Source organism: Ursus maritimus, unplaced genomic scaffold, assembly GCF_017311325.1.
Source record: "Ursus maritimus isolate PB19 unplaced genomic scaffold, ASM1731132v1 scaffold_25, whole genome shotgun sequence".
NCBI lineage: Eukaryota > Metazoa > Chordata > Mammalia > Carnivora > Ursidae > Ursus > Ursus maritimus.
Genome location: NW_024425008.1, coordinates 26190193 through 26211298, shown reverse-complemented (window position 1 = coordinate 26211298; position 21106 = coordinate 26190193). Strand labels below are relative to the sequence as shown.

At 41.0% G+C, this 21106-nt stretch overlaps 2 protein-coding genes across 2 annotated transcripts in view; one reads left to right on the top strand and one right to left on the bottom strand.

Annotated features, from left to right (window-relative positions):
• BBOF1 (basal body orientation factor 1) overlaps positions 1-979 on the top strand; it is a 33396-nt gene extending 32417 nt beyond the window's left edge. Inside the window, exon 11 of the mRNA XM_008699835.2 lies at positions 109-979. Coding sequence (XP_008698057.1) covers positions 109-238 — 130 coding nt within the window. The 3' untranslated portion in view covers positions 239-979. The remainder of the gene's footprint in view (positions 1-108) is intronic.
• On the bottom strand, positions 650-21062 carry ALDH6A1 (aldehyde dehydrogenase 6 family member A1). The gene is made up of 12 exons (XM_008699847.2): positions 20925-21062; positions 13702-13758; positions 12402-12476; positions 12064-12225; positions 11758-11836; positions 11041-11343; positions 9388-9509; positions 7467-7656; positions 7074-7255; positions 5490-5669; positions 5125-5223; positions 650-2657 (listed from the first exon to the last, which is right to left on the bottom strand). The coding sequence occupies exons 1-12, from the start codon at positions 20973-20975 to the stop codon at positions 2553-2555; spliced, it is 1605 nt and encodes a 534-aa protein (XP_008698069.1). The 5' UTR covers positions 20976-21062; the 3' UTR covers positions 650-2552.
• Positions 21063-21106: the final 44 nt, after the last annotated feature.

The window sequence follows — 21106 nt, the reverse complement described above, 5'->3', positions numbered from 1 at the left end:
TTAAATGTGCTAGAACTGAGTGGGAGTTACATGTCAAGTCAGTTGCTCTGAACCAAGTTCCATGTGTATGTGGTTGCTGACAGGTCTGTCATTTTGTTATTACTACAGGGATGACAGTAAGCTTCAAGATCAAACCTTCATCACTCAGCAAGTACCAGTCTCAGACTCTTCTGGTGAAGTGGTGATACCCAATATTCAGAAAGGATCACGAGAGTCTGACATAGTAAGCAGTCTATAGTCTAACCAAACAATACACATAGTAAGTGCTACTTTTCCCCGTGCAACTTCTTGCTAAGCCATAGTGCTTTTCTCTACTAGCCAAGAGCTCTCAGGGGTCAGTGAAATGAGTAATAACACTAGTATAAGATCGTGGACATTTTTATAACATCTACTCTATGGCAGGCATTTTATACTTAATGCAAACACACATTTGTGCCTCTTTTAGTAAATGTGGAAAACCTATAAATTGCCTTGTGAAATATACAGCCTAGCCAAAGTATGTACTATCTTCTATGTAAGAATAAACATAATGACCACGTAACTCTGGGCTTTGAACAGAGTTGGGAAGTCTGAGTCCCTACAAGCTAGGGACAAAGGCATTATTAGGAAAGGCATTATTAAAAAATAAAAAAGCCAGGTTTTCTTTTTAGGAGCTTTTTATTTATAATTTCTTATTTATAATCAATTAGTACAACATAGGATCTCAGAAATTTCAAATGAGGCCACATCAAGGCAAAAAGAAAATAAAATACTAAATTTTTAAGCTGCTACTAGCGTGAATATAACTGCAGATTTTTTTCCATCTAAGAAACAAGAAACTTCTAAGTAGCAAATAGCTAGCCAGATGAGTTGATTCCAATTAAAGCAACACAATTCTGATGAGTCAGTGTTTTTAAAAAAGTGATTTCCCTTAAATATAAGGAAAACTTAGGAATCTCTGGGATTATATTTAATTCCACTTGGAATTTAGACAATATGACCTTTCATTCAACCCAGCCTGTAGTTGTTGGATTGGATTAAATATCACTATCATTTGCCAGCTGTGATAAGTAGAGATAAAACAAGGGGTATTCTATTACCAAATTAAAAATTTCTATTGCCTCATGTTTAGGAAGGCAAATCCAAAAAAAAAAAAAGACCCAGTAGGGGTCATACATAAATGTATTTTATTAAAGTTCCAATCACCTTAAATGATTGAAGATTCTGATATTCTATCCAGTGCTGGTAGTAATAAGCTTAAAATCCACAGAGTGCACAAATGTTTTCAAAGTTTTCACTATCCTGAATTCACCGAATCACTGCCACGGGGCAGATTAACATTATCCAAGTGACTAATGAGGAAGCAGAAAAATAAATGACCTGTGTCATCTGGCTGAGGACTGAGATGATTCTCTCAGAGCCAGCAGCCTTCTCGTAGTTCACTGGGTAAAAACTGTATCAGAAAAGATTGATTCAATTGGGGATCTATTTTTTTTTTTTTAGCTCATCAATTTCTGTTCTGACTTAAAGTTTAGCTATATCCAAAGAAAAAAAAGCATTAAGATGCTTGAATTAATGGAAGCAAAAAAATCTGTCAAAGCATTTCTTTTTTAATATGTCATGAAAAGCCTTGAAATTTCTTAGGCCCCAGTCAATTACTCTACATTAAGAGTTCTTTCATTAAAAATGATCACTAATGAGAAATGCAAGAAGGAAGAACAACATAAAAAATTCAGCAAGTAATATCTGGCTATACTTACTTAAGGCAAGAGTCTTCCACACTTTCATGGCTAGAATACCCCTTGATTTCTGGGCCTAAAAAACTTTTGAAATAGTTTTCTGAAAAAACCTGCATTTGCATCTGAATTAATGACTGAAACATTAATGACCGTTGAAGCCAAATCTGAAAGTTAACACTTGGTACACACAACAAAAAGTTGCTTTATCCAGTGCGTCCTGAGGGATCCTTGAGAAGTGATTTTAAGAAGCAGGAACGGTGACAATGATAGAATTAGTGGTCATGTATCACTAGGACAAAGTGGCATTCAGCAGAAAGGAAAGCAGTTGTCACAACTGTGGGATAAGTAGAAATGGATTATGTCCTGTGTAGTGTGGGATAAGTGAGAGGCTCAAGGCTTGGCAGCGGAGTCTCCCCCACTGCCATTTATGTAGGGCTGTGTCTGAGGATCAACCAAAGGGTGAATTGTTTCTGTCCTATTTCCCCATCCAAGAGGTCCTCTTCTAGTTATTGGAAGATCTTCTTTACATACACTAATCTTCCCTTCAAGTCATCAGAAAAGGGGAGAACTTCTAGAAAACAGGTCTCAGTTCTCATTCCATGTAAGCATATCACAGTTAAAACAGTCACCTCAAAAACTGAAGAAAGAAGAGCAAGTGAAAATCTGGTTTCAGAGTTACACTAGGAATCTCCCTAGAGCAACTCTGCAGGGGCTAATGGTCTTGAGAAAGATTTTAGTTACCAGGTATTCCAGTCCTAGGGGTCTGATTTGAGCAAAGTTGGCAAATGAGGTTGGTCAAGAATACAGGGAGATTACTCAGGAACAAACTTGTTTCTAACGGCCCATGGTAGGCATGACTACAGCAGGTGAGGAAAGAGTAGCATCTTCTTCTTTCCACTGAGAAGTGATGGTCTTTAGCTGTGTGTAGAATTGGATGCCCTAAAGAGAACAAAGGGGAAAAAAATAGAGTTAGCATATATTCCTGGGGGTTGCATGTTTCTCTTTCAATCGACTTTTGAAGGAGGTGGTATGAGGTGCCGCCGCTCACGTTCCCACTTGAGGAACTGGTGCAACCAAAATCCAACCTATTGCTCATAAGATAATCTATTTAAAACAATTAGCATAATATCTCCCACATAGTAAATAGTCAAACCTTAGCTATCATTATGTTGAAACTACTCAAGAGGATCTATCTAAATGGAAAAACTGAACAGTGTAATCTGTTAAATTTGCAGTTCATTCTGTTCCTAGGGCTGAATATCATGTGCTTTGGGGTCTTGGGACATGGCTCAAATCCTGCCTCTCCTCCTTACTGACTGCCATGTAACTTTGGGCCTTATCTGTGACCTGTTGCCCAGCACGGCATTGCTGTGAGGGGAAAATGAAATGACCTACAAACATCGTAGCAAAGTAATTGCTATTCAATAATTGTTAGTTTTTCTCTCCTTCCTGAGAAGAAGAAAAAGGCATGAAGGGATGAGATACATATCAGGCCATTTCTGACAACTGTCAGTGATAAACAGCTCTATACTGATATAGTAAAATCCATAATATCGTACAAATCTAAAATAAAATGTCTGATATTATACACAATCACTTCTAAATCACCTATAATGTGAACCAAAAAAATTCAGCATATTTCAGACTTTATATATACAGTTTATTTTGTAAGAATAGGCTTGAGCAAAAGAGAATAGACTGTTAAGATCTAACACAAAAAATACTAGCAAGCTAGGGACGCCTGGGTAACTCAGTCAGTTAAGCGTCTGACTCTTTGTTTTGGCTCAGGTTGTGACATGCAGGGATCGAGCCCTGCGTGGGGCTCTGCACTTGGCACGGAGTCTGCTTGTCCCTCTCCCTAACCCTCTGCTCCTCCCCCACTCCTTTCAAAAAAAAAAAAAAGAATACTAGCAAGCTAGAAACATACCGTTAGAAAAAATACACTAGCTTGATTAAAATACTCTTTTAGAATTATTTGACAAAATCTGGGCCATGTTAACATACTGAAAAAACTTGAGAGATTATCTACTTTCAAGTCTTCTTTCCAGGATGCAAAATAGCAATTTGATTATCTAAGAATTTAAGACTTCAAACTGTGTATGGGGTCAGTCTTTTCCTTCAAGAAACCTCACTTACCAGGATGACTTACAGTAATTACAGCAAGACAGGGTAGAAAAAAAGAGTTTTACTCTGCTTCCCTCAAAAGAAATTTTTGTTAATAGTATCAAACTAGTCAGTTCTACAAAACCTATGACTAATGCACAAACTGAATAAGCTGCCTCTAAATAACCAAAATGTCTTCTCAACCAGTTGGTCATTCTGTTATATTCTGCTACGCTATGTGCACTGTTAATTTTTTTTTATTGAAAAAGCGACCTGTATAGGAAACATGTAATTTAATTACTGAAGGTTCCAAAATGGCTGTTTATCACTATGGGGCTACAAAGAAGTTCCGCTAGCCAGTCTGTTCGACACATACTTGGGCACCTGCTCTGTGCCAGGTACTGTAGTTAAGAAGTAAGTAATACTGACGGTGTGATAAGGACTTCTTATTATGGCTTACACAGCCCGACAGGACTTCCCCTGCTTACCTCTTGAACCTCATCTCTTACCACTCTCCTCTCATTCACTCTCTCTGTGCCCCAGCCCATTTCTGCTACTATGTGAACCTGCTATGCCTCTTTCTGCCTTAGGAAATATGTATCTGCTGAAAGATGTGGTAATAGTGATGATTTAATCTTCCTAACCTTATGAAATATAGGTACTATTGTTAGTCTCATTTTATAGATAAGAAACTTGAGACATAGGGTATTGCCCAAAGTCACACAGTTAATAACTGGCTGAGCTGGAATTTGAAACCAGGCTATTCAGTTCCAGATCTGCTTTATTTTTCTTGTTCAGTGATGGATTTATTGTGCCTAGAATAGGGTTTGGTACAAAGAAGGTGCTCAGTAAAATTTTTGTAAATGAATAACTTACAGGAGTGTAGTGTTCAATGGGAACGCACGAGGGCATACCCAACCCAGCACTGAGGAAGGGGGGGGTCAAAGGTGATTTTCTGGAGGAGTCCATGCTTTAAACTTAGACAAGACAGATGATTTAAGAGTTAGATGAAAGAGGGGAGGCAGGAGGAGAGGATCTCAGGCAGAGGAAAGGATATACATAAAGGCTTGGACCTTCTCATGCTCTTTCCCCCAAAACTTTGCTGCCTTGAGTTATTCAGGAAGGAGCGGCTTTGGCAAAATTTTGTTACCTTTTAAATCTTTTCTAGGGGACCTCCTGACAAGCGCTGCTGAACAACGTGTGACCCCACAAAAGCTACTGGCAGGCCCCTCATTGCAGAATCCTTGCTCCTGAATATGTTCAAGAAACTTTCTTAGAGGAAAAAACGTTTTCTTACAATTACCTGTTTGCCATAGAAATTGGTGTCTCCCCTGAAGGAAGATCGAGAGCCAGTGAATGAGAACATTGGCAGAGGCACTGGAATAGGGACATTCACCCCCACCTAAAGCAGAACAAATCCACATCAAATAAAAGGACTCCAACAAAGGAACTCTCCATCTAGAAGCACAAATGCCTGACATCACAGAGACCAATTTTAAATACCCCAACATCTACCCCATCCTGCATCCCACGCACGAACTTTGATTCCTGAGGAAGAAATGGGGCATTATGGGAAATCGGAGGGCAGCGACTGATCCCTTTACCATCTCCCTTAGATAGGAAACAGTACATGGCTACAAGAATCTCCTAAAAATTCTGTTCACCAACCTGTCCAACATCCACCAGGTGGGAATATTTCCGAGCAGTGGCTCCATTGGTGGTGAAGATGGCAGTCCCGTTTCCATATGGATTGTCATTTACGATCTTGATGGCTTCATCCAAAGTGTCTGTCTCCAGAACCACAAGAACTGGACCAAAAATCTCCTCTTTGTAACAGGTCATAGTTGGCTGCCAGGAGTGATGCATCCAGAAAAGAAGTCAGTACTTGATGCTTATCTGGTACTTAGTTACCCACTGTTTACATGGACAGCTTTCATGTTAGGAACCTCTCTTCATTTTAAACCACTTAAAAAAAAAAAAAAAGTCCTTTCTTGCTGTGTTCCATCTTCCAAGCTGCCAATCATATAAATAACCTGGAACTCCTATTAACTACAATTACACTCCTGTCCTTTAAGCACTGTAGTTTTAGGTCTCATGACCCATCACTGGTTTCCTCTTTTACACCTGTATAACCTGTTTACACAGTTGTTATGTTACTGAAAAGTTACACGCAAATTCATTTTTTATAAATCAAATATATATTGCAAACACCTCAGGAGTGTGTTTCTGTTTAAAGAAACCCTGTGCTAAGTTTTCCATAACACAAACAGTTCATTCTCCTTCACTCCTTTGCCTCCCAAGTGAGTCTGTACAATTATATTTTGATATCAGGTCACATTAAATATTCAAAACATCCTTCACCACTGCAGCTCGTCAGCGGTGTTTGTTCCTAATAAGTGGATTTGTCCCCTATGGTTCTGTGACAAGAGACTTCATAATTTCTACTACACTTACATTCAACTCTTAATTATTCAGGATTATGTAGGATTAGTGGGGACATATGAATTTCAAAAAAAGCCTCCTAACCTCAATTTAGTCATTAATTTTAGCTGAGAGACTTGCAGAGATTCGATAAATAAAAATTGAGAGAGCAATTTTTCTTTGGTATTTTTCTGGTGAAGACGCAGCACAGAGTAGGCACTCCATAAATACCGAGTGGTTCATATATTGATGGGGAGACCCTGCGATACCGATAAGCTAGACAACAGGAGTGGGAAGAGAAAACTAACATTAAGCAAGTAAGTAACGAATATAAGATAGGGCTGGCAAAATTTGGCTGACTGTGGCTTGCTGTTTGTTTTTGTACAGCTCACAAGCTAAGAATGGTCTCTGTATTTTTTAAATGGCGGCAAAAGAAATCAATCATGACATGAAAAATTATTTGAAATTAAAATTCCATTGTCCATAAATAAAGGTTTATTGGAACACAGCCACACAATGTTAATGTGCTTTCACACTAAAACGTCAAGAGTGAGTAGTTGTGACAGAGACTGTATATTCTTGCAAAGCCAAAAATATTTACTCTCCAGACTTTTATGGAAAGTTTGCCAACCTCTGGTATAGTGGAAGGAGGTTGGGAATCAGGATAGGAGGCTCATTCAAACTCTAGATAAAATAACTGAGGAATCTTGGCAAGAGCCGAGGTCTCAGTTATTAAATGTCTTCATTTATAAATTGGAAGGATGAGATTCCACCGCCTCTAAGATGTTTTAGTGCTCGTATTTGTGAAATAAATAATCCAAAGTTGTTCACCTTGACATTTGAGATGATGGTTGGTCCAACAAAGTTGCCATTTTCATAGCCTTTGACTTTGATTTTTCGACCGTCAAGAAGGATAGAAGCTCCCTCCTTTGTTCCACTATCAATCAGATTACAGACTCGCTCTTTGGCTTGGGGGGTGATCAGAGGGCCAAGATCAGCTCCAGGTTGGTCTCCTGTAAAACAACACAAAAGTATTTAAGGTCTTCATTATCCTAAATTATGACTGTTCACTAAAGATGAATCCAAATGGCAAATGCAGTATAAAGAGACGGTAGTGGTTAAAGAGCAGATGTGATTACTCCCATTGGTCAAGGCCAATGCTAAAACCAAGAGCTTAGTGCCACAGATGTAAAGTCTAAAGGAGCTAGGCAGATAACTGATTACCCGCATTGACTCTCAGGTTTTTGGCACGCTCCACCAGCTCTGGCAGCCACTTCTTAGCTTCTCCCACAAGGATTGCTGTGGAGAGAGCCATGCAGCGCTGACCAGCAGCTCCAAATGCTGCCCCAACCAGCTGGTTCAGGGTATTTTCCTTATTGGCATCTGGCATGACTACCCCATGGTTCTTGGCTCCCTAAGGAAATACAGAAAGTACATGAATCTTCCTTGGCAAAATATAATTAGGCTAAGAAATTAAGCAAAGAATCTGAGATTTCAAATGAGAATTTAAGAATAGGGAGAATTTACCCTTTGTTGCTTTGAGGCTAGATTTATTGTCATTTTGATACTGCTGAAGTCGTGGTAGCACAGAGCGAGTCTCCAGGTGACTTTTTCTCCTACTTTCTTAGCTGATAAGCTGATATATGTTTATTTAGATCAAGACCATTACCAAAAAACAAAACAAAACAAAGCCTCTAGCCACATAATCACATTCAGTCAAACTGACAGGCTAAATACTACATCTGGGAACCAAGAACTTCTTTCTCTTTCCTAAGTTAGACAGGAAACAATCTACTGTCTGCTGGGATTTCCAGTTATATGAATAGTCAACAAAGAGCTGCCAGTAATAATGCCAGTGGCTAGCTGAAAGGCGAACCAGGTGGACCTCTTGATACACCATTTCTGGAAAGACGTTCCCCAGATTAGCTTGCTTCTAGATACATAGCCTCATGATACACAGCTATGTAGGATAACATGGTCATTTCCATACGTGTTTCCAGATACAGTAGTCCCCCCTTATCCATGGTTTCACGTTCCACAGTTTCAGTCACTTGAGGTCACCTGAGGTCCAGAAGCAGATGATCCTCCTAAAGCTATGTCACAACGCCCACGTCATTCACCTCACTTCATCTCATAATGTAGGCATTTTATCATCTCACATCATCAGAAGGGTAAGTATAATTAGATATTTTGAAAGAGGCCATATTATTACAGTGTATTGTTAAAATTGTTCTATTTTATTATTATTCTCTGTGCCTAATTTATAAATTAAAATCTATCATATGTATGTGTAAGAAAAAATATCGTATACATGGAGTTTAGTACTATCCACAGTTTCAAGGATCCACTGGGGGTCTTGAAAGGCATCCCCCACAGATGAAGAGGGACTACTGTACAACTATAATGGAGTACATGGATAGATACCATGTCTGCTACTTAATTCTATCCCATTACACATAGTATATTGTTAGACACAGAATACACTCAATAAATATGGAGTGAAGTGGGCAAGTCAAATTGGCCAAAAGACAAGGAAGAAGGCATATCACAAAGAGTTTCCAAGCCTGTGCATAGGTAGCTATCCTTTCTGCAACATTTACCAAAGGGAGAGAAAGTGGCAACTGGACTAATAAAGAATTACTCTGTATTAGGAAAAGAGGTAGTGAGAGAACAGCAAAACTATGCAACCAAATAAACTGCACTCACATTCTGAGATATTTGGCTCTTTCCAGTACTTCAAATAGCTTGGACTCTCAGGAAAAGCCTATCCTTGACATTCTAGTAGTTAGGATATGCCTTGAAAGGATGGAAGGATAAAGGGCTACAAAGCATGGTATGAAGAAAGATACATGGCCAGAACCAGAATCCAGCTGTTACTGTTAAAGCCCAAAGAATCTGAATAACATTGTTAGGGAGAAAGATACCCTTTGTTGCCAAGATTAGGGTATAAGATAAAAAGGTAATGAAAGTGACTTAGGATAAAACTCATCACAAGGTTCATGGCTAAAGGGAAGACATTCAGGATGAAATAGGAATAAAGACACACTGGCATTAGAGTGGGATAGTAGCCCCTCTGTTGAAGGGCTGTTTGTAGGTAATTTTAATACATATAACAGATTTAGGGGGAAAAGGAATAGGAAATCACCATATTGGCTTGAACTCTCTTGCCATGTCTTGACCCTCTCTCGAAGATGTACTCTCCTGCCTGGTTGGATCCCACAAAGCTGATTGCTTTGATATCCGGATGATCACAAATAAAGTTTACAGCTTTAAGAAGAAAAAAAATGATTACCACAAAGGAACAAATGGCTATGGGCTTCTCAACATGGCAAATTTCCCCTTTCCCATTGTTGTGAATGAGAAGTTTCCATAATGTATTTTTCTATCCTGGATTCCCATTTTGAAGTTCTTTCCATCTCTTATATTCTTTTTTTTAAGGTTTATTATTTATTTTATTAGAGAGAGAGAGAGTCTGTGCACATGTGCGTGCGTGCGCATGAGTGGGTGGGGGAGGGTAAAAGAAGGGGCGGGGGAAGAATCCCTAGCAGACTCCCTGCTGAGCACAGAGCCCAATACAGGACTCTATCTCTCCACCCTGAGATCACGACCTGAGCCAAAAAAAGAGTCGGGGGGTCGGGGGCGGGGGCGCCTCGGTGGCACGATCAGTTAAGCCTCCAACTCTTGGTTTTGGCTCAGGTTGTGATCTCAGGGTTGTGAGATCAAGTCTGGCATCAGGCTCTGTGCCAGTGTGGAGTCTGCTTGAAATTCTCTCTCTCTCCCTCTGTCCCTCCTGCTCGTGCTTGCTCTCTCTCTCTCTCTCTCCTTCTCTCAAATAAATACATCTTTAAAAATAAAAACCCAACCGGGGATGTACTGTATGGTGACTAACATAATATAATAAAAAATCATTATTAATAAAAAATAAATAAATAAATAAATAAAATAAAATAAAAACCCAACAGTCGGACGCTTAACTGACTGAGCCTCCCAGGCGCCTCCGTCTCTTGAATTCTTTAAACTACTAATTCTGTTTAGCCTCTTCCCTTTCATTATTTTTCCAATTTGCCATTTCTACTTCTAATTCCAAAGGCTACAACTCCTGTTTTCCTCCAAAATAGTAGCCTTTTAATACTCAACTCTTCCTTTTATCAAGAATGTTATATTTCCTTAACTGTCACTGTAGACTTTCATATACCTTTGTTGCCCTCATGTGAGCAGCAATATAGCATAGGATTTAAAAGTAAAAACCAGAGTCAGCCTTCCTGGGTACTGACATTCTGGCTTTGATAGTTTCTAGCAGTGTGACTTTGGGCAAATTACTCAATTTCATTTCGCCTCAATTTTCTTACCTGTAACATGGAAAAACAATAGTACTTACCTCGAAGGATTGTTATAAAGATTAAATGAGATAATATTTGAGAGGCACTAGAAACAGTGTCTGAAACACAGAAGTGCTTTTTAAGTGTCAGCTATTACTATGTGAATTAGAATGTCTTCAGTCTCTCTGAGATCTATAAATTCTCTCAGTACCGAAGAGCAAACTTTCTCATTTATCTGTCTTACCCTAATCCACACTTCTTTGTCTCAGTGTATTCCGTAGGCAAGAAGCATCACTGCTCCCCAGGGAGTTACCTTAGCACACAGAGATGTATCAACATTACCTTCAAAGTGGAGGTTACTGTTAGTCAATCCCTCCCGCCCTAGGTTCCTCATCCGAAAACCACTCAACCTTCACCACTCAACACACCCTGATTTTTTTGGTAGCCAGACTAAGTGCCATGTACAGAAGGGCAGTTACCTTCATGCTGTCCATGGAGAATATTCAGTGTTCCATCCGGGGCACCAGAGTCCTGGAGCAACTTAGCCAGAAGCATGCTTGCTCCAGGAACTCGCTCTGATGGTTTCAGTAGGAAGGTATTTCCACACACCATGGCCACGGGAAACATCCAAAGGGGGATCATGGCAGGAAAGTTGAAGGGAGCAATGCCTGCACATACCCCCAGAGGCAGACGGTAGGAGTAAAGGTCCATATCTTTGGTGATGGATGGCATGGTCTCTCCCAGCATGAGGGACGTCACACTGCACGCATGCTCGACCACCTCTGGAACGGGAAAGTAGTCAGACCACCAGGTCTCCACTGTGAACTACTTAGCTGTGTCATGCTCTAGTCATTCCTGAGGACAGAGAATGGCTCAGGCCAATGACACAGGGAAGAAACAGTGACTTGCCCTTCCACGTGAAGGGGATGTGCAAAATGAGATTCTCCAAATGGGGGGGAAGAAAAGACAGTGACAAGCATATACTTCCTGGAAGATCAAGTAAAATAAATGAAGTGAACTGATCTCCTACGTACCTGGCAAGTATTCCCATTTTCCACAAGTATTAAAAAAGATCTCATGGGATAGCAAAATCTACACAGAAGAAGTAACCTCCCATACTGAGATCTTTGCCTGCCATCTTTCTTTGCTCTTTCCCAAAGCGCTCCTGAACTCCCCAAGAGGGACTCCCAGCTTACGAAGGCCTCGGAACACGTCTCCCTCAGCATCAGCAAGAGTCTTCCCTTGTTCCAGCGTGATTAACTTGGCAATTTCTTTCTAGAGAAAAAGCACACAAATAGAAACCAATGCAAAGGATATGCCTCCTTGTAGTTCTTAGGAAGCCAAGGAAGAACAAAACTCGGGGAGAGGTAGTACAAGGGAGAAAGCCATGATCTGTGTCTTTCTGGATTGTAGAGTTATGGAGGGTAGCTAAAAGGGCTTCTGTGGGCGTGACAAGTAACCTAGGCAACAGTTTGGAAAATGATACCATTCTGATTTCTTACCAAGTTTTCTTTAATGAGTTGTTGATAGCGGAGCAGGACCTGTTGGCGGCTTAACACTGAAGTGTCTGCCCATGCAGGAAAAGCACGTTTGCAGGAAGCAACAGCTGCGTCCATTTCAGCCTTGGTGGCCTGAGGGACCCGACCAATGACCTCATTGGTCGCCTGATGGGAAAAAGCAACACATCATCTTTTGCCCCTGCTCCACCTTCTCCATTTTTCATCTAGTCACAGATGCAGTACTATGTACTTCACCTGACAGACATTCAGGTCCCCATTTCCCACCACACTCCCAGAATTCTAGGCTAGCCAGGTTTAAATCCCAAAGCAGCTTTGCTTACTGGGTTGTGGATGTCAATCCATTTGTCACTTTTGGATTCAACAAATTTCCCATCAATGAAGAGCTTTACAGTTGGCTGGAAAAGAAAAACACCACAAAACTTAGTTTATTGCTTCTCTCCCTTTCACAAACAGGAAGGAATTCAGGGTTGATAAAGTGATCTTCGGTTCTCTAGAAACGTTACCACTAGGAAAGAGATACACAGTGTACTTGTCTCTAGTGTTCAGTAAGATGTGGCGGAGCCTCTCAATACTGCGATCTCTCTGAGAAAGGAAAATTCCCTGCTAATCACAGTGTGGAACTTTATGTCACCGTGAAGCTTATACTAAAAAAGTTAGCAGTTTCTGTGTCAACAAAGATTAGCTAGTATGACTTGTTGGCCCAGCTGACTTTCTGTCATGTCACCATGAGCATGTATTACCTTTATGATCAAAAGATTTTTAAACATTTTTGTCTGTGTGTAGTTCTTCTGAGAAGTAGCTTGCTTACATTAAATCTTCAGAGGGGGCTGTGGACCAAGAAAGGTGAAGGACTACTGTGTTACACTGTGTGCTTCTAAATAGAAAGGATTTTGAGCACCTATCCTTATTTATTAGATTTTAGGTACTGCAAATGATTGCCAGTTCTATAAAAACAATTTTTAAAGACTGCAAAGAGGGCAACTCTCTGGCAGGATCAATAAAACCTCTAGAAGCCATGAAAATGTCTGTATTTTTTGACATAGTAATCTTTCCTCAGAAGGGAGATACTCTAAAAGAAGGAAAAAACTATATAAGTAAATGTTTGTTTTATAATAGTGAAAAACTGAATCAATCTAGGTGTTATATGGGAAAATTTTTAATTCTGACCATATATATTTGGTAGAATATTATGCAGCTGTTAAAAATCATAACTATAAAGAGCATTTTGCAATACTGAAAATGTTTATGACATACAAAAAACCATAATATTAGGTAAGAAAACCAATATGGAAAACTTGACATATATTCTGATCACAATTATGTTAAGAAAGTAAATGGGGGGGGGCGCCTGGGTGGCACAGCGGTTAAGCGTCTGCCTTTGGCTCAGGGCGTGATCCCGGTGTTATGGGATCGAGCCCCATATCAGGCTCCTCCGCTATGAGCCTGCTTCTTCCTCTCCCACTCCCCCTGCTTGTGTTCCCTCTCTCGCTGGCTGTCTCTATCCCTGTCGAATAAATAAATAAAATCTTTAAAAAAAAAAAAAAGAAAGTAAATGGGAATACTCCAAAATTGTACTGTATTCCTTCTCAGAAGTCCAAGTTTAGGGCCAAATAAACTTACCACTGAAGAAGAGAAAGATGATGCTGGATACCAAGTGGAGTTCACCTTAGAAGAGACCTGTGAGGTAGAAGAATTATTATTTTGATAAACGAGAGCAGAAAATTATTAAAAACTTAGAAAATGGCTACCATATACTTAATATTACACTAGTTACTGTGCGTATATGGAAAAGACTTGATGTTTGCTCTTAAGGGTCATATAGTCTTTAAAGAGAAAAGATATCAGACTATGAGGTACAGCAAACTAAGAGAAAATAAGAAACCATAATGATCACGTCCTCAATTTCCAGAACAGTCCTGATTTTAAACTATTTTTTTATTAGACCATATTTTCCTAATTTTTGGCCTGGAAAATGGTAGTCACCACAAATCTTAATGATATGAAAACTCTTCAAGGGTATCTAACATAATAGGAGTCAAATGTCACATAGTATATAACCAAGTGTCAAATGTAAGTATAATATGCCCATATAAATACTTGAACACAAATGCTCATAGCAGCCTTGTAATAGCCCCAAACTTAGCAACAACCCAAATGTCCACCATTGGATGGGTGAATAGGGAAACTAATGAGGTATAGCCATATGTTGGAATAGTACTCAGCAATGAAAAGGAACTCTTATACCAGCAATAACATGGATAACTACCAACAATTATACTGGGTGAAAGAAGTCAGACATAAAAACAGTACACAGTGTCTGAGTCCATTTATATAAAACTAGAAAATGCAAACAAATCCATAGTGTTAGAAAGCAGATCAGTGGTTACCTGGGGATGATGGCGGATGTGCAGAAGATGGGGTAAGAGGGAATATTTTGGGGTGATGGGTATGTCCCCTATCTTGATTGTGATGATATTTTCACAGGTGTATACAAATATAAAACTTATCAAATGGTACACTTTAAATACGTACAGTTTATGTCAATTTTATTTCAAGAAAGCTGTTTAAAAAATGCCACATGTAGGAAAAGAATGTGTTGTATAGGTAACATTTAATAGGATATAATCAGCACGTTGGAGAGGGGAGGGGTCAGTTACAATAAAATAATACTTTGTATATATGCTATGGAAGTTGATTTAAGAAATATTCATGTCAAAGTGAGAAAATGGAAACACTTGGAATGGGATATAAAGAAAAACTGCAATCTAATATTCTTTTATCTTGTCTGAAGACAGACATGTTAACCAAATGGTTTAGGGCTACCTGAAGTGCAAGAATTTGTGTTCCTGTAGCACTGTCCAGGGGAAAGGATGCAGGTCCTTTGGGCCAGCAGACAGTGCTTCCAAATGCCTCGTCTACTTCCTCTCCCATTCCCCACAAAAACAATTTCAAACGGAACACTCTTCTGGAGTCCAACATTAAGTCTCATATATAGCCATATTCCCAACACCAACCTGCTACCTGGTACATAATATCTACAGGCCAAATGAAAGGTCCACTGGGTGGCTGACTGCCCCGACCCCATATTAGGTTAGCAGCCAGTACTTCCCCTATCAGGTTTATCTGTCTCTGCTGTAATTGCCTGGGTACTTGTCTGTTGCCCAAAAGATAGAAGTTCCATGAAGGTAGGCACTACATCTGTCTTGTTCACCTACTTTACGGTTATTGTGATCAAGATTGTCCAGATATGGAAAACAGTAAAGTTGTGGGTGCTCACTCAGTGTTACTCTTATATTTTATGCTTTTTGCTCTCACTCCTTGCTAGTTCAAAACTTATCTCCTTGCTATGATTTCATATCTCCTTGCTATCTCTATCTCCCTGCTACTTATTTGCTCTTACTCCTTGCTATTTCAAAGCTTATCTCACTCCTTGCCTATTTCAAAACTTACTCTCTTAAAACTTCCAACCCTGCTGCTTCTCCTCTCACTCTCCAGGAGCGTTGACCTTTGTTTTTCCTTCCTCAGAGGCAACAGCAACCATCAGATGAGAACTTCAACTTCTTGCTAGCAAATCTACAAGACTGACCTATACCCGTCATTTTTCCCTCCCTTCCTCTTATAAGGGAGCAGTTGGCTAAGCAAGCTCTGTGGGGACTAAGTGACCGGGAGACAGAAGTGCACAATGAGTATCTGTGGACTGACTGATGAGTTTCCTGTCCTCCAGCTGCAGGTTATCTCTGCACCTGTGCTCTAAAGCCCACCTTTCCTGCTACCCCAGACACTGCCAATTATCCTTTCGTTCCTGAAACTTAAACCTCTCTCCATCCAATAGCAAGGATTCTCTTTGCTAATTACCTTATTTCCTCATTTCCCACTAACCCTTCCATCTACTCCAACCTCCATGTCTAAACACCAGTGACTTCCTACATTCCACGGGTTCTTCCCAGTCCCCCTGTACTTGACTTTTTCACGCCCTTTTCACTTGGCTTTGGGGATGTCCTGATATCTCTTCCGCTACTTACCTGCCTTCTTTGCTGACTCATCCTGTGCTACCTTGCCGCTAACTAATTAAATTCCTCAAGGCTTGGTCCTAGGCCTTCTTCTCGATCTGCACATTCTCCTTGGATGACTTCATCAACTCCTCTGGCTTGATGATCTAGATTCTGTGATGCTCAAATCTGTAGTTCTTAACCAGCTCCTCCTCTTCAGATAATACCCGCCTAACTGTCTTCACCACACCTTTAGTGGATGTTATTTGGGTGCATACTGAAAACGCTGAACTCCTCATCTTTCTCTCACCAAGCTGCCCCGCTTTCTATACCCCACCTTTCAGTGAAGGGGGCCACTATTCACCTAGTTACCCAAGAAGAAACCTGAATGTCACCCCAACTCCTCCCTCTCTCTCCACAGTGAATCAAACCAACCCTAACGATCTGTCCTCCTGGAAGTCCCTAGAACACAGCCTGTTTTCTCTACTCCTCCTGCCATCAACACAGTCTCTATCATCGTTGTCTCTCACTTGGACTTCAATAACTGTTTCCTAACAGATCTCCCAGCCTCCAATCTTAAGCTTTCTGAATCAGGTTTCCTACGCCATAGCCAGAGGGGTTTTCTAAAACACAAATCTGGGCCGATTACTCCCTTGTTTAAAAAGCTCCAGTGGCTTTCCTCTGTTCTTTGATAAAGACTAATCTTGATGTTGCTTAGAAGACTTCACATAGCATCTTTACTTCTCTAGTTTCACAGCTGATCACTTTCCTCCTTGCTGTCTACGCTCTACGCACTTGGAACACGTTTTGTACTTTCTCGGCCTGTGCACGTGCTGCCCCTTCCTGCCTGGAATTGTTTCATCCCATTTTTTTGGCTCACTCCTATTCCTTAGCTCCCTATGTAGCCACCATTTTGGGTGTCAGTGAAGGTCAGTTTTGTATGTTTGCTAGCAGGAAGTTGAGGAAGTTCTCAACTGATGGTTTCTGTTGCCTCTGATGTAGGAAAAACAAGGTTAACTTCTGAGAGTGAGAGGGGAAGTAGCGGAGTCAGAAGCTTTTAAGTCACAATCTCAAGTCTAGGCCAAGCACCTGATGATAGCGCTCATACAACACCTAAATTCCTCTATTTCTTATACCACATTGTGGAATAATTGTTTAATTATTAAGTCTCTGTCCCCTTAGTTCACTAGATGGCTGTGTCCTCAGCCCCTGGCACCATTTCTGGAATACAGTAAGCATTCAGTAATATTTTTGCAGAATGAAAGAATGAGTACTCACCAAGCAATCATTTGGTATTAATTATGTTTCATGTATACTCTTACAGGGCAGAAAATGTACAGATCAGCGAACTTAAGCATTCTAGGCCACTTAGTTTTATTTTTTCACTTGCACACAGTCTCCCTGCCATCAAGAGGGCATAAAAGGCACTGCATCTGGCGTAATAAAACATTAGCATATACTTTTTGACAGGTTGGATCTCCTGTATTCATTTCCCAAGAAACACTCATTAGCACTGCTGCTGAAGAAGCTATCCTTCATCCAGTCACACCAAAATTCTTCCTCTCTAGATGTTTATTTCATACTTGCTACTTCCTTTATCAGGCACTTCCTTTTCCCTTTGGCTGTCGGTCTGCTAGTCTTGCAAAACTCAAGCCTGGTGCGACCTCCTTTTGGAATCTTTTCCCGAACTTTACAAGCTGAGTTTGGGATAGTTTCCCTACGGCCCTGCAGGACTCTCTGCACTCCTACTGTTAGCACTTACCCTTGCATTATAATAGAGGAGCTTTCAGTGAGTGTTGTACTTACCTCTCCCATCCTAAAGCCTGGGGACAGTGCTTCACACAAAATGAGATACCAAGACTTAAGTCCCAAAGTCACTAGTTGGGAGACCTTGGATCACCTTAATTGTCAGGTCATTTACTTTATTATATTTGTGAATTCCAATCTTCACAAATATTCTTAAAACTAGAAAGTGGTGGAGCTGAGGGCGCCTAGGTGGTGCAGTTGGTTGAGCGACCTACTCTTGGTTTTGACTCAGGTCATGATCTCACAGTCATGAGATTGAGCCCTGTGTCAGGCTCCAAGCTCAGTGTGGAGTCTGCTTGAGATTCTCTCTCCCTCTCTGCCCCTTCCCCTGACTGTGCCCTCTCTCTCTCTGAAATAAATAAATCTTAAAAAAAAAAAGTCATGGAGCTGGGAAAGAATGCAAGTATGAGTGTAAACCCTGTACTCTTTAAACCACATCACTGAGGCAAGTCACCAAGTCTCTTTAAGACTGGTTTTCTTATCTCTGAATGTGAGTGATAAACCCATTGTTAGTTGAAAATGCATTTAATGTTCCTAACCTACCAAACATCATCGCTTAGCCTAGCCTACTTTAAATGTGTTCAGAACACTTACATTAGCCTAGAGTTGCGCAAAATCATTTAACACAAAGATTATTTTATAATGAAGTGTTGAATATCTAATGTAATTAACTGAATACTGTTCTGAAAGTGAAAAACAGAATGGTTGTAAGCGTATTGGTTGTTTAACCTCGTGATCGGCTGAGGGAGAGCTGTGGCTCCCTGCTGCGTCCCGGCGTCCCTCAAGAGTATCATACTGCATTTCACTGGGAGATGGGGGGGGGCATAAAAACTCAAAATTCCAAATACAAATGCATATTGCTTTCACACCACTGTAAAGTCAAAAAGTTTTAAGATGAGTCATCAAACACCAAGGACCGAATGTACTTAAAATTACTGAAAACATGAACTCTTTCCTTTACAGATCCTTTTGATGATTCTCTGAAATTCATGACTGCCAGAATCTAGACTACTCTTCATCAAAGTTACATGTTACAATTACTCCTCCTTGGCTAAGGATTACTATTTCTGTTCTTTTCTAGGTCAACTCAGAAGTGTCTTCAAATGAATCAGAAAATAGTGTCTGTTTCCACAATAAAGTACATAGGAAGGAAGATTCCTCTCCCTGATTCGAAGCACAAAATACTTTCTTCCTTTTTTTCCCTAAAAGATAGGGAGAAGTTGAGGGAGGGGTGGGGGAGTGGCAGAGAATGTTACACAGGCTCCACCCCCCCAGCACAGAGCCTCCATCCCACAACCCTTCGCCAAAATGATCTGGATGCTTAACAGACTGAGCCACTCAGGCATCCCAGGGCAAAATACCTTCTTAAGGCTATCAGGGACTCACTGTGATGGTGGCGAGGCAAAGAAAAAAAGTCAATTTTAGTAAAAGATTTCAAGGATAAGTTGGTAATGGAAATTATAGGGTAGAAACTTTGTATCCCTATTACTAAAAAAACAAGATACTAGAAAAATAGAACTAGGATCAGAGCAAGAAATAGATGAATGAAGCCAGATTATCTGACAAATTCTTCCAGCCCATTCTCAACGCTGTCCCATTAAATTGCATTTAATCATGAACCTTTGCTGACTTTGCTAAGAATCTTAAAAATGTGTAAGTTTCTGCAGTAGAACTCACTGCAACCTGGTATGTACTAATATCATCTAAAAGTCTAGCAATATAGAGGAAGAAGTTCCCAGGATGGATGTAACAAGTAAGAAGGGCAGTGTTGTTACTTGTAGGTTGGAGAATGTTTCCGGCAGTAAACCTCGCCTCCTAAGTCCTTGCTAGGTTGTTAAAACTGGGGCAAGGCTATGACCAGAGTTAGAAACCACAGGCCTCGGGCATGCAGCTCCTGTACTCTACCACCTCTCCTTAGGCTGGCTTCAGAAAGGACCCAATCCCGACCATGGGCCAGTGTTGAGGGTGTGTTGATACACTAGGAGCTGACTTTGGGTTAGGAACTTGGAATTAACACTTCCTGTTTATTTTCTATCACCTGTTTTAGAGATGTTAATCACCTTTCTTTTTTTTTTTTTTTAAAGAATTATTTCTATGTATGAGGCAGCTTCTTTTTTTTTTTTTTAAGATTTTATTTATTTGTCAGAGAGAGAGAGACTGAGCACAAGCAGGGGGAGCAGCATTTAGAGGGAGAAGCAGGCTCCCTGCTGAGCAAGGAGCCGGATGCAGACTCGATTCCCGGACCCTGGGATCAAGACTTGGGCCGAACGCAGATGCTTAACCGACTGAGCCACCCAGGTGTCCCTCACCTCATTTTCTATCATTTTTTAAAAAGATATGTTTAGTCCCTGGCACGTGTTTGGGACATACTGGTAGCATAACTATGTGTCCTTATCTACCACGAACGTGAATACTGTAACTTTGCTAAAAGTCCAACTGAAAGTCTTGGCAAGAAAAGGGACAGTCTATGGCCTTTGAAAAATACAAAGAGCCACAGCTAGGGAAAACAGCTCAGCAAATAGCTGCTTTGGGGGAAAACCTGGTGTAAGCTTTCTAGAAGGAGATTCAAAGTTCATTCACTGACCCTCCTCCTGGTGTGCTTCCCTCCTTTACCATGGATTATGGACAGTGAAGTAGGGTGGGGGGAAGGGAACAATCTGGTAGCTCTGGGCAGGAGAAAACTCTAACAAAGGTGACCAGAAAAGGGAATTTCTGGTGAGAGAGGTGACTGGCACAGAGGTGAAAGGGAATCACGGTGAGGAGACCATGAGGGGTTAGGGCAAGGGTGACTGATTGCAGGGACTGGCAGGGCTGGGGGAGGAGAGTGGGCCAGAGCCAGATAAGGAGAACCTCCCAGAGTAAAAGGGCAGCAGGCCAGGGGTGACAGTCCAGCATCCAACGAGGGCGGATAGTAAGTGAGGCTTGGGACCGGGCCGCACAGGTCCAGTGGGACAGGAAGGTCGGCTACGAAGGGGTTTTTTTGGGCTCAGAGTGACAGAAAGGACGCAATTCCTAGCTTCGTGATCCCTCGGTACCACCCTCACTCGCCTGCAGGATCCGGGCCCGCACTGCCGCCGCTGCCACCACCGCCGCCGCCATGGTCCTCAGTCGCTTCTCGTCCTCCTCTACGCACCCCTACTGCGGGTGCCTCCCCAGAAGTCTACCGCCTCCAGGCCTAACCCCCCTCGTCTTACCGCACCGCCTCATTGGTGGAGAAGACTATTTCCTCT

Excerpts from the sequence above, each read along its gene's own strand:
- ALDH6A1 (XM_008699847.2), bottom strand. The coding sequence starts at position 20,975 with ATGGCGGCGGCGGTGGTGGCAGCGGCGGCAGTGCGGGCCCGGATCCTG. Across the intron at positions 9,510-11,040 it reads TCTCCATGGACAGCATGAAG|CTGTAAACTTTATTTGTGAT; the intron begins GTAACTGCCCTT and ends TTCTTCTTAAAG. Across the intron at positions 5,670-7,073 it reads CCATCATCTCAAATGTCAAG|CCAACTATGACCTGTTACAA; the intron begins GTGAACAACTTT and ends CACTCCTGGCAG.